This window comes from Stegostoma tigrinum, chromosome 21, assembly GCF_030684315.1.
Source record: "Stegostoma tigrinum isolate sSteTig4 chromosome 21, sSteTig4.hap1, whole genome shotgun sequence".
NCBI classification, from domain to species: Eukaryota; Metazoa; Chordata; class Chondrichthyes; order Orectolobiformes; family Stegostomatidae; genus Stegostoma; species Stegostoma tigrinum.
Window position 1 is genome coordinate 16,461,560 of NC_081374.1, and position 13,361 is coordinate 16,474,920.

At 41.7% G+C, this 13,361-nt stretch overlaps 1 protein-coding gene across 1 annotated transcript in view; it reads left to right on the plus strand.

The window, feature by feature from the left end:
• Positions 1 to 5,994: 5,994 nt before the first annotated feature.
• Positions 5,995 to 13,361, plus strand: part of LOC125462668 (acidic mammalian chitinase-like) — a 48,089-nt gene continuing 40,722 nt past the window's right edge. The window contains 1 exon segment of the mRNA XM_059653257.1: positions 5,995 to 6,140. Within this exon segment, the coding sequence (XP_059509240.1) occupies positions 5,995 to 6,140 (146 nt within the window).

Sequence of the window (13,361 nt, forward strand, 5' to 3'; positions counted from 1 at the left end):
GTGCTAGTATGCAATCAGAGTGCCTGAGATATTAGTGTCCAATGTCCAACTTGGATGTCCTTTGAAGCAAGCAGCAAGCTGATCTTGCCAGGCACTCATTCTGTCTTTCATGTTAGCTTGTTCAGCAAGTTTGAGAAGGTAGGAAGTTAAATATTAAAGTGGTGAACTGGGGCATTTAATAAGCAACAATCATTCTTAATTGGCAAATCATTGCTGCCTAATGAGAAACCCATCTCATCACTTGGCAAATACATAAAAGATGCAAGAAGATGTTCCCAATGCAAGATGAGCAGAAATGGACCCCTTCCCCAATTCTGCCACAAGTCTTACTGTTTTGCTCATGAATGAAATTGTGCCCAAAACGTTGGAGTGACAATGGCTTCTCTTCCCACTAGCACTAGTAATTCTTGCACGCTGGCAAGAGTCCATTCTTAGTTCCATAGAACAGTACAGCACAGTGCAGGACCTTCAGTCCATGATGTTGTGCCAACATATTATCCTACTAAGATCAAACTACCCTGCATACCCTATGTTTTACTATCCTCCGTGTGCCTATCTAAGAGTCACATAAAAGTCTCTAAAGTATCTGACTCCACTACCACTGCTGGCAGCACTTTCCACATGCCCACCACTCTCTGTGTAAAGAATCTACTTCAGATATCTCCTCTATACCATCTTCCAATCACCTTAAAATTATGTCCCCTTGTAATAGTCATTTCCACCCTGGGAAAACGTCTCTGACTATCCACTCTGTCTTTGCCTCTCATCATCTTGTACACCTCTATCCAGATCTCATCTGCCTTCGCTCCAATGAAAAAGCCCTAGCTCCCTCAACCTTTCCTCATAAGACCTGCCCACCTGTCTAAGCAGCATCCTGATAAATCTCCTCTGCACCCTCTCTAAAGCTTCCTATAATGAGGTGACCAGAGCTGAACACAGTATTCCCAAGTGTGGTCTAACCTGGGTTTTGTAGAGCTGCAGCATAACTGGTGGCTCTTAAACTCAATTCCCCTGCTATTTTCCCTCCTGTCTCTCATGTGCAAACTGTCCTTCAGCAACATCATCCAAAAACAAGAATGTCATTTTCCATAATTATGGAGATGACCCAGCTCAATCTCATTAATGTTTCATTTATGGGCGTCTTCATGTAAACTGACTAAGCTGATACGCAAAACTGCAAGTCTCTAAGTAGAGATAACTAGGTGTAGAGCTGGATGAACACAGCAGGCCAATCAACATCTTAGGAGTGTACTTGGCCTGCTGTGTTCATCCAGCTCTACACCTTGTTATCTTGGATTCTCCAGCATCTGCAGTTCCTATGGACTGTAAGTAGGCTTGACTAATTTGAAAACTTTAATAGATGTAAATACATTCTAAGGTGGTACAACAAACAAATCCCCTCTGAGCTTTGGCAAGCAACTCTCACAGCTGTAACTCCAATGCTACTACCTGCCAATGGTCACACGTTACCTTTTATGCTGGTTCCTTGACCATTTGTATATCCTCTTAAATTGATATTACAACAACTGCTACCTCTCCTAATGCTCCCTTATAGCTGTCAATCTGCTTGTTCAGCATATTGGACTGGTTGAGGAGAAGTTTCTTTCAACTATTTATTGGAAAGACCCATCATATCCATTGTCTTCTGCCAATAACTAAATTGCTTATAAGCAACTAACAAGATCTCCCTCCCAATTTCCTGAGACTGAACCAGATAGTAAGAAATCTTTGTGCCATGTCTAGCTTCAAGGTCTGCTTCAACCTACATAATCCTTAGCATCACGAAGACTGTCCTTTTCTACCTACATAAACACTATACTTCCCCTCTAAGTCACACATCATCCTTACTTGGGATTACATCAGTACCCCTTACTGCCTTTGCATTAAAATCCTGGAACTCCTTAATTAGCACCACCCAGACCACATGGACTACAGCAATTCAAAATGGTGGCTCACCATAACAACTGGGGCAACTAAGGGGAGCACCAAAGGCTAGCTTTGCCAACAAGCCCCGCATCCCATCTGATCACCTCTTTGTTCACTGGCCTACATTGAACTTGAGTCATGTGATACTTCACATTTAAAATTCTCATTCTTGTCTTGAAATCTGTCCATGAATTTTCCCATCCCTCTTTGTATGTGCAGACTTCTCCAGACCTACACCCTCCAACATATCTTTGTGTTCCTCCAAGTCTAGGTTCTGAGGTACCTGCAATTTTCATTGCTCCACTTTTTGAAGCCTGTGCATTTAGTTGTCTTAGCCCTAAACAGTAAAATTCCACCTCTTACCTTACTGCACTCTCAAACATTTACCCCTCTGCCTGTCAAACTGTCTTTCCCTACTGAGATGAATTTGATCAAGCTATTGGCCAATTAACCAAAATCATTATCTTACAATTTTCAGTTACAAATCAGTTTAATCATGTTTTTATGAAGTGCCTTGAAATGCTTTGCTAGGTTAGAGGCATTCTATAACTGCATCTTGTTGGGTTGCACAATGCAGGTGGTTAGCACTGCTAGTTCACAGAACCAGGGATCCGGGTTTGAATCTAACCTCGAATGACTATCTATGTGGAGTTTGCACTTTCTTCCCATGTCCGCATGGGTTTTCTCCGGGTGCTCCAGTTTCCTCCCACAGTCCAAAGATGTGCAGGTTAGGTGGATTGGCCATGTTAAATTGCCCGTAGTTCCCAGGGAATTGTAGGCAATGTTGATTATCCATGGGGAATGAAGGGTTACAGGGGTAGGCTAGGAGGTAGCATTGCATGTGATGCTTTTCGCAGGGTTGGTGTGGACTTGGCAGGCCAAATGGCCTGCTTTCATATTGTGGAGATTCTATGATATAAACTTGATTTGAAAGGCCAAAAGGCCACAAATTTAGGAACCATTCAATAAATTTACAATCCAAGGTCGCATGTTGGTCTGAAGTTTGCTTTCCTTCTTTGACCTCAACGTTTGTTAAGGATATTTCAAAATGGGGATTGAATCTAAGGCCAAGACTTATTGCCAACAGCTGCTGCCTTCCCCTTGAACATCCAACATGTATCAAATGATGATTGGACAAGATGAAGGTGCAACCACTTCTACACTGAAATGACTGAAAAGTGTTCCTGGTTTGTAAAGCTTTGACACGGAACAGAATGTCATAAAATAGCTCTCTAACTGCGATTAACAAAAATGAAACAAAAAATTGCGAATCATTATCATTTACATATTTGTCCATTTTCTGAATAAACAATCTTATCTCATTGATTGACACATCCCAATATCCAAACTTCAGATGGGCACAATTTAATAGGAATGCAACTTACTCCCCAGCAGTAGTCGAGAATGCCCTCGACCGTGTCTCCCGCATTTCCCGCATCTCATCCCTCACACCCCACCCCCATAATAACCGCCAAAAGAGAATCCCTCTAGTCCTCACAGACCACCCCACCAGCCTCTGGATACAACGCATCATCCTCCGACACTTCCGCCATTTACAATCCGACCCCACCACTAAAGACATTTTTCCAACCCCACCCTTGTCTGCCTTCCAGTGAGACCACTCTCTCTGCGACTCCCTTATCTGTTCCACACTGCCTTCCAACGCCACCACACCCGGCACTTTCCCCTGCAACCACAGGGAGTGCTACCCTTGTCCCCATACCTCCTCCCTCACTGTCATCCCAGGCCCCAAGATGACTTTCCACATCAAGCAGATGTTCATCTGCACATCCGCCAATGTGGTATACTGCATCCACTGTAACCGTTGTGGCTCCCTGTACATTGGGGAAACTAAGCGGAGGCTTGGGGACCACTTTGCAGACCACCTCCGCTCGGTTCATAATAAACAGCTGCACCTCCCAGTCGTGAACCATTTCAACTCCCCCTCCCATTACTTCGATGACATGTCCATCCTGGGCCTCCTGCAGTGCCATAATGATGCCACCAGTAGGTTGCAGGAACAGGACCTCATATTCCGCTTGGGAACCCTGCAGCCCAATGGTATCAATGTGGATTTCACTAGCTTCAAAATATCCCCTCCCTCCACTGCGTCCCAAAACCAGCCCAGCTCATCCCCGCCTGCCTAACCTGTTCTTCCTCTCACCTATCCGCTCCTCCCACCTCAAGCGGCACCTCTATTTCCTACCTACTAACCTCCTCCTGCCCCCTTGACCTGTCCGTCCTCCCCGGACTGACCTATCCCCTCCCTACCTCCCCACCCATACTCTCCTCTCCTCCTATCTTCTCCTCTATGAATCTTCAGTCCACCTCCCCCTCACTCCCTATTTATATCAGAATCCTCTTCCCATCCCCCTCTCTGGTGAAGGATCTAGGCCTGAAACATCAGTTTTTGTGCTCCTAAGATGCTGCTTGGCCTGCTGTGTTCATCCAGCTCCACACTTTGTTAATAGGAACCAATACTGGTTATGGCCATTTCCGAAGCCTAACATACTTAGAGTCATAGAGTCATTCTAAGCAGTTCACAAAGATTCAAATCTTGGACATTCCAAAAGCTCCAAACTCAATATCTTTGAAAGGCCAAAAGGCCTTTATAGTTTATAGTATAGCCCTGATTTATTTATAACTGTGATAAAGTTAGAGCTCCCCCTTTGGCCCAGTTTCAGATTTATCCTCATAAATCAGAGACAGCTCCTACTTCATTCCTATCTGTCTAACTAATTGCTTCCAGAAGGGATGGTCTCATTGAGCTAAGCATCTTTGTCTGTGTCTGTGACTGCGTGTGTGTGTGTGTGTGTGTGTGTGTGTGTGTGTGTATGAGAATGTTGTATGAATGTGAGAGCGATGTGAATTTCGGTGATTTATTGAGAGTTGGAAATATGGAGGGAGGGGTGAGTTAATCAGGCAAGAGCTGAAATGTCACACTCACAATGGCAGATTCAAAATGAAAAATGTAGTTGGCAGTGGCATGTTGGTTTCATGCGGCCAGTTGGCAGGATCCTAGCTATAATACACATCTATCCCCTGAATACCTAAAACTTTTAAAGCTAACATTATAATTTTTTAAATTTTAAATCCATATCTGCCATACACTGAACCATGTGACACCCAATTTATGTTAGTTTGAAGATGGTTTTGTATGGTTGTTTCTGAGGTAAGTTGTTGTCTTCGTTAAATTTTAAACTCTGCAGTACAATGGAGCTTGAAAGGTTTTGAAAGGTTGAACACTTGACTGAGGACAGTAAGGACTAATCATAACGAAGTTGTGACGAGAAATGGCCAACGTGAAGAAGGAGCTAGAAGGAGTCAAACCTAAAACTACTGTTCTCTGAACAATCTCTATAGTAATGTAAGTCTCATACCTACAATCTGTAAATAGTTGCCACAATGCAGCAAACTTAATATTGCTCACTCCACATTTCCCTTCTCATTAGACCTGAAGGGTGGCAAACACAGAGAATGCTGGAGAAACTCAGCAAGTCAGTCAGCAACTGTGGAGAGAGAAAAAGAGTTAACGTCTTGAGGCCAGCATGATTGTTCTTCAGATTGGCCAGGTAGCAATCCTTACTTGCAGTGTAACTCAGAGATAGCAGGAACTGCAGATGCTGGAGAATCTGAGATAACAAGGTGCAGAGCTGGATGAACACAGCAGGCCAAGCAGCACCAGAGGAGCAGGAAGGCTGACGTTTTGGGCCTAGAGAAGGGTCTCGGCCCGAAACATCAGCCTTCCTGTTCCTCTGATGCTGCTTGGCCTGCTGTGTTCATCCAGCTCTGCATCTTGCTATCACTGCACTATAACTCTTCATGTTTGAAGGAATCTATGCACATAACATGGCAATCAGCAACATGGAAAAACCAGTGGGCCTTGACACAAATCAGTAAGCATCACTGACCAGCTGATTACTTCTAAATGATGGCAACTAGGAGAAATTAGACTGCAAGATTTCAGAGCAAGGATTTTTTTTAGTGACCAAGAAGACTTTAAGGCAACAGACATTGCTGATTACCGATGCTAGTGTTTGCCACAAACATCATGGCAATAGTTATAACATGAGAATACTCGTGGAACATCACAGAAATTATTTCAGACCTGAGAGAAAATGCACCAGAACAGAAGAAAACTACAGAGGTTACATTGTCATGTGGTATTATGTGGGAGTGGTCCTGAATCTGAATTCTGATGGTGAACCAACCAGGTACTGACGATTACATGAGTTAAAGCCAAAATTTCCTTGTGCAAGAGGGGAAATATTCAACCACATTGTCATTCATGTTGTAGGACAGTAATTGTAAAACAAAGTGCAGCTCTAATTGGGAATAATGTGTGGATGCCACAAGTCAAGGGTAAAAAAAATGAAACAAAGAGAGCAATGAAAGAGAGCTCATAAATTCTGTAAGTAGCGAGCGAGGGAAATCTCTAATGAAGATAACTACAGCACATAAGCATTGGTCAATTGAAGAAATAAGAGATTCAGCTTTAACATACACATTGTTTTCAGGAGACAAGGAGAACGCAACAAGAGTCTTAATGAAGTATGGGCAAGCTTTCAGTAAAGTCACAGGGTTGGAAAACCGTCCATTACATTTGTAAGATCTTTAAAGAAGGTAAAATGCTGATTTAGATTCTGAAGTTATGTCATCAGAACTGATATTTCCAAAAGTATAAATAGCATCTAACCTGGGTGGTAAGACAAAACACAAAGTATAGTTAAGGTAAGAAATGAAAATGACAGATCTCATAAGAGTTCCTGAATGCAAGCCTGGCTGGAGGAGTCTTCCTGGGATTAGATGACAATCATCCCAGGATATCCCCTCCCCATCTGTCCCCATGCACCCCCCCCCCCCCCCCGCACTGTATTTTCACGATACACATTCCTATTGGTGCTGCCTTATTCCCATCAGCATCTTTTAAGGATTTCCCAAAATGTAAAGGATGAAAACAGGGAAGTTTGCACAATTTTGAGGAAATTGTTGGGAGTCGCAGGGAAATTTAACAAAGAACATAGAACATAGAACATTACAGCACAGTACAGGCCCTTCGGCCCTCGATGTTGTGCCGACCTGTCATTCCGATCTCAAGCCCATCTAACCTACACTATTCCATGTACATCCATATGCTTATCCAATGATGACTTAAATGTACCTAAAGTTGGCGAATCTACTACCGTTGCAGGCAAAGCGTTCCATTCCCTTACTACTCTCTGGGGCTTTCCCAGAAAGGAACTGGAATGTCTGGTCCCCCTATGGGTGTGTTGAGATTGCGTTTTCCCTTTTTACTCTTCACTGTGGTGTGGGCATCACTGGCAAAGCCTACCCTGAATAACTCACAAGGCCATTTCAGGGAGCAGTTAATAATCAACAAAATTGATTTGGGTCTGGAGTTGCATGTCAGCCAGGTGGGTAGGAACAGCAGATTCCCTTCCCAAAAAGGTACTGGTGAACCAGATGGGGTTTTACGACAGTCAGCAATGTTTTCATGGTACCATCACTGACGCAAATGTAAGTCCAGATTTCTCACTAGGATTCCACCTGATGCTATAGTGGGATGTGAACCTGTGTCACCAAAGCATTAAGATCAATCAGTAACATTACCAAACTGCTAGCATCTTTATTACAAATTTGTCATAATCCAACAGCCTGTCAATGCTGAATGATTAGTGATATCAATCTTTGAACAGGGATTTGTCTGGAATAGAAACCTGAATGGTTTTCTCCTATTTCAGTTCTGAAGTTAGTACTCCAGCCATGGCTATATTTCTTGCTTTGATACTGTGGTTGACTTTTTCTTCATATTAGCTCATAGGATGTGGGTGTCACTTGATTGGGCCGACTCTTACTGTTCATCCCTAGTTGCCCTCGAGAAGGTGTGGGGAACTGGCTTTGTGATCTTTTTGCGCTGAAGATTTTGAAGGAGGTGTAGTGGAAGGGATTGTGAGGGCATAATGAGGAGTTTGAGGGGAATTGAAACCAGGGTAGGAGAAGCCCAGCATTTCCATTGAGGCATCCTTCTGATGAGCAGGAAATAGATGAACAAGTGAGAAGATCTCCTTTCCCTGAATCTACTTGCTACTTAATTGGCATGGTGAAGGTGCCACAATGGTTCCCTTGTCTGCCCTACTGTATTCCATCAGAACAGATTACAATTAGGATAAGTCTGCCTTTAGAGAATGTTCTGCTTGGTTGGTCCAAGAAGGTTACGAATTCAGAGCACTGCCACACCCCAGCCCATTCATCTGTGAGGCAGCAGGTACAGAGAGAGGGCACATTGCTTGCCCCAGTGAGAACGCGTCATCCACCTGAGTACTATCTTTTTCAAACAAAGCCAAAGTGAATTTCAACTGATAATTTTACCAGAAGCCAAATGTCACTTTTAAGCAGACGATTATACATTTCTTGCCAGAAATATATTGTTATTGCTTTAAAATAGAAATGATACAGGCCTCTAAGTATGAGTCAGATTGAACAATAAATGTGCATTAATTTCTGCTATGCATGAATTTATTTTTGTTCTGAACTGGGGCCCTGGGTTCTTTGGAAATGATGAGCAATCAAATACAAGGGGCACAGATGAAAAATGAAGCACTCTTGAGATGGAGTAAGCTTTCTCCATGCTGCCTCGCAATTCTATTTAAAGCAAAGTTACTCTGTGTGGATCTCCTTTCCCTCGCCAACTACACACAGCCATTCATCACAAGTGCTCAGTATTGTGGCCATACAGTATTCGGGCACACAGTCAACCAGCTGTTGCTGCTTTTGGTTGGATTCATTCTCTAATGGGTTTTTAATGAAGAGGAGCATTTTTTTTATTTTTCTTCATTGCAATCAGAGAAACACAAAACCAAATTGCTTTTATTTATGCAGCATCTATTTTCCATTCAAATTGAAATTTGGAAGAAAAGTAAATCCAGTGAAAGGAATGCTTAATGCGCTAACTTAAGTCTTTTTCTTCCCAGTCCTTTCTCCCTAGTTCCCAGCCTCACTGATTTTCTCTCCCTCCCCTCTCTCCTGAAGCCACTCATTATGATTGGAAACTGCAGCCATGGCTCAGTTGACAGCACTCTTTAGCTCAGAGCTCAGAGGTCTTAGGGCTCATTTTCCACTCCATGTGTGGCACTGAAGGAGAGTTTGAGGTATTGTCTTTCAGATGAGCCGTTAAACCAAACCCCTGTTCGCCCACTGCAGTTTAAAATTTCCATTGTCACCATTGAAAGACGATCAGCAGAGTGTTTCCATCAGTGCCTTGACTAATTTTCATCCCTCAACCAATAACAAAAGCAGATTATCTGGTAATTTATCCATTGTTCTTTCAGGGATCTTGGATTGCAAAATAGTTTAATACTTTCTATTAGTGACTCAAATTTAAAATATCCTCATTAGCTGTAAAATGTGAAGTACAGTCTATATGATGTAAAAACAATGCAAATAATTGTTTCTACATACACTTCTAGTATTGATCCTGCCCAGTGTCAGCAATGGCTGGTACTTAAATTCTTATTGAGAACCTTTCTTAGAGCTACCTACAACGTCACTGCCGGGCAAATTATTCCATGGACACGTGAAATAATTGCCATGAACCATGAATTGTATTGGATTCTCTCATAGATTCATGGAGTCATAGAATAATACTGCATAGAAACAGGCCCTTCAGCCCAAATTGGACCATGCTGACCAAGGTGCCCACTCAGCTTGTTCTAATTGCCTAATTTAGACCATATCCCTCTGAACTCTTCCCATCCATATACCTGTCCAAAAGTTTTTTTAAAATGTTGCTATTGTACCTGCCTTAACCACTTTCTCTGGGAGCCCATTCCATATACATACCACTCAGGCCCTTCTTAAATCTTTCCCCTTTCATCCTAAACCAATGCCCTCTAGTTTTCAATTCCCTATCCCTGGGAAACAGACATTATGCATTCATCCTATCCAAGCGCCTCATGATTTTATACACCTCAATTAAATCACCCATTCATTCTCCAACATTCCATGGAATAAAGTCCTATCCTGGTCAACCTCTCCCCATAACCTAGGCCTACTAGTCCTGACAATATCCTCATAAATCTTCTTTGCACACTTTCCAGTTTAACCATGTCTTTCTTACAAGAGGGTGACCAAAACTGTACACAATACTCCAAGTGCGGTCTTACCAATGACTTGTACAACTGTAACATAATGTCCCAACTCTTATGCTCAATGCTTTGAACGATGAAGGCCAGCATGCTAAATGTCTTCTTTACCATCATGTTCACCTGTGACATTGCTTTCAATGAACTATAAACTTGTACTCCTAGGTCTCTCTATTCCACAACACTCCTCAGGACCTTACCATTTATTGTAAAGTCCTACCTTGGTTTGTGTTTCCAAAGTGCAACATCTCACACTTATTTGTATTGAATTACATTTGCCAATCCTCAGCCCACTTCCCCAACTGATCAAGATCCCTCTGTAATTTTTTGATAATCTTCCTCATAATCAATGATATCTCCTAATTCTGTAATTTCATATCATCTGCACTTCACTTGATTTCCAGATGTGTTCATTTTCAAACCAGATGACCACATAATGTGGAGAAAAATCAAACTCTGCCTCATATTCTTTTCTAAAGCCCAATGGTGTTTACAATCATATTGTCAACATTCAGGAATGTGGTGTGAACCTCAGACAGTTCAACCATTAAATGAGTCATTGCAGAAAGTCTCATGGTTCTGGTCTGAATACAGACAGTTACAATCATTATCGATAAGGGCATTGTTTAACTATTTGATAGAGTCAAGCAATATGCAGAATTTATGATTAAGAACTGATGGAATCATATTGTGTTTTGTGGAAAACCAGGAGTAAGATTTGAAACAAGCCATTTTAAAGCAATTTCAAAATGCTTCCTGAGTAACTATTGTAAAGACCATGCCTTTATATTCTTTTTTTTTGCATGATGAACAAATATATTGACACCATTTTAAACCAAGGAGACTATGAAAAGAAATAGCTGCAGATTTTAAAATAATATTTACCTGAGCACATTAAGAGTTGTGAACAATGTTGCCTTTTCCTGGAACAGGGAGTGCAAAAGTAGACAGAATGGCCAGTGTGAGTGGAGACTTTGCCTAAGTGAGATAAAGGCCAAGTGAATATACCAGGGAATACCTCCAAGTGGGAACAAGAGCAAATACGGAAACAAAAGCTTCATATAAGGTTTACTGCACAAAGTATAGTCTCCACAGTAAGATGAATGGGAGAGGATAAAAGGAATGGATCAAGAGATCAAACTGCAGTGAGGCCAATGACGTAGCCATGTTAAAAACCACATGTAGTGCAAAGGGGCTGATCAGTGAGTAGGATCGGTGAGTAGGATTGGTGAATATTCTATTCTTTAAAGGAAAAGAATTTCAGTTGTATTTACATTTCTGAGCTTTTACTTTTCATTGAAAAATAGTTAAATATAGGACTAATACTGTGATTTTTAAGAAGAAAATTACACTTAAGTGTAAAGATCAATGATGCTAAAGTAATGAGTTAATTCAATAAAGTGCAATAGTGTTGGCAGGATGGTATAATGTGTTATTCCTGCAAGGGCTGCTGGACTCCAGGCAATCCAGACCAAACCTCTACAGTAAATATTTGCAGCTCAAGGAACCTTGGATCTGAGTTGAGAAGCTGGGGTTGAGCTATGGACATTGTGCCACATTAGGGTTTGTTCCAGGAGGCCGTCATACAACTTAGACTAAGTCTTTCAAATTGATCTGGGATAAGAGACAGGAACACGTGACAGCAGGTGAGTACAGGACCAAGGATTAGAGATCAAGAAGCTTTGACCCCTGCAATTACCCAACAGTTAGGAAATCTGCAAGCAAGCATTGTGACCAAGGGTGGAGACTGCAAGGAGAATGAATGAACTGAGCCTGGGCCTATCGTAAAGGGACACACTCAAGTAGGGTAGGAATTATGAACATGGTGATAGTAGGGGACAGTTCATGTAAATCCTGTTGTTCTGTTCAGAAGGATCACCGGACTTGAAAAGTTAACTCTACTTTCTCTCCAGAGGAGCTGCCAGACATGCTGAGATTCTGCAACAATTTCTGATTTTGTTTCAGATCTTCAGCATCTGGAGTTTTATATATTAAGATAGGTGCTGTTCTCTGCTGCTGTGGGCTTGGGTTATGAAGGCTGTGTTGCCTTCCTGGTGTTAGGATGAGGACAGAAAAATAGATGGGAAGGTGAGTGGTAAGGATAACACAAAGAATCTGCAGAAGCGCATAGACAAGTTGTGAATGTGGGGAAATCTTTGGTAGGTAGAATATAATGTAGAGATTATACACTTTAGCAGGAAGAAGAAAGGACCTGAATATTATGTAAATGGAAAGCTGTAGTGCAGAGGGATTTGGGGGTTTTCATGCATAAATCATAAAAAGCCACACACAGCTTGGTCGGTAATAGGGAAGGCAATAGATTTTCGGTCTTTATTTCAAAAGGGTTGGAATATGAAAATTGGACAAAGTTGCTGAAATTGTACAAAAACTTACTTAGACCTCACCTAGAATACTGTGTACCATTGTGGCCCCATTGTCTAAGGAAAGATATAATGCATTAGAGGCAATCCAGAGAAGGTTGCTTCTGGGTATGGAGTAATTTTCTGAGGAGGAGAGGTGGAATGTGTTTAGGCTGTACTCATTGGCGTTTAGAAGAATGAGGAGTGACCTTCTTGAAACATAGAAGATTCTTTTGGACTTGATAGGATAGATATGGAGAGGCTGTTACCACTTGTGGAATAGGCTTGTACCATTGGTCATAATCTTCAAGTAATAGATCACTCGGTTGGATTGGAGCTGAGAAGGAATCCCTTTTCATAGGACATGGTAAATCAGTGGCATTCTTACCACAGAGAACTGTAGAGGCTGATTTTTAAAAATATATTCAGTGTCGAGATGGATTTTTAATCAGTAAGGGAAATAAATGTGATGGGAAAAGGCAGGAAAGTGGAGTTGAGGATTATCAGATTAACCGTGATCTCAGTTTATGGCACAGCAGATTTGATGGGCCAAATGGTCAACTTCTACTCCTATACTTTATGGTCAGATCTGCTGGGTTCTGAATGAAGGGACAATGACTTGGTAACAGTGTTTTGGCTGCTGAGTAGGTAGCCATATTTTGTGTTAAATCAGTATAGCTAAAACACCTAACTTGTAAAGTATGATATAAACTGTGTCACTTATGCAAATTTTTAATATTACTTATTTCAAGCTTGGGTTTTGACTTTTGAGTCAGTGACATAGGGTTTTCTGCCATGGCTGCCTTCTATAATTAACTTGTAAACATTTCTATATCCATGATAATTTATTCTGAAACAGGTTGTGACTGCTACTTTGGCAGCCTGATGTATTTGTGTTTACTTCAGGGTTTTAGGGCTTAGCAGAGTGCTTTGA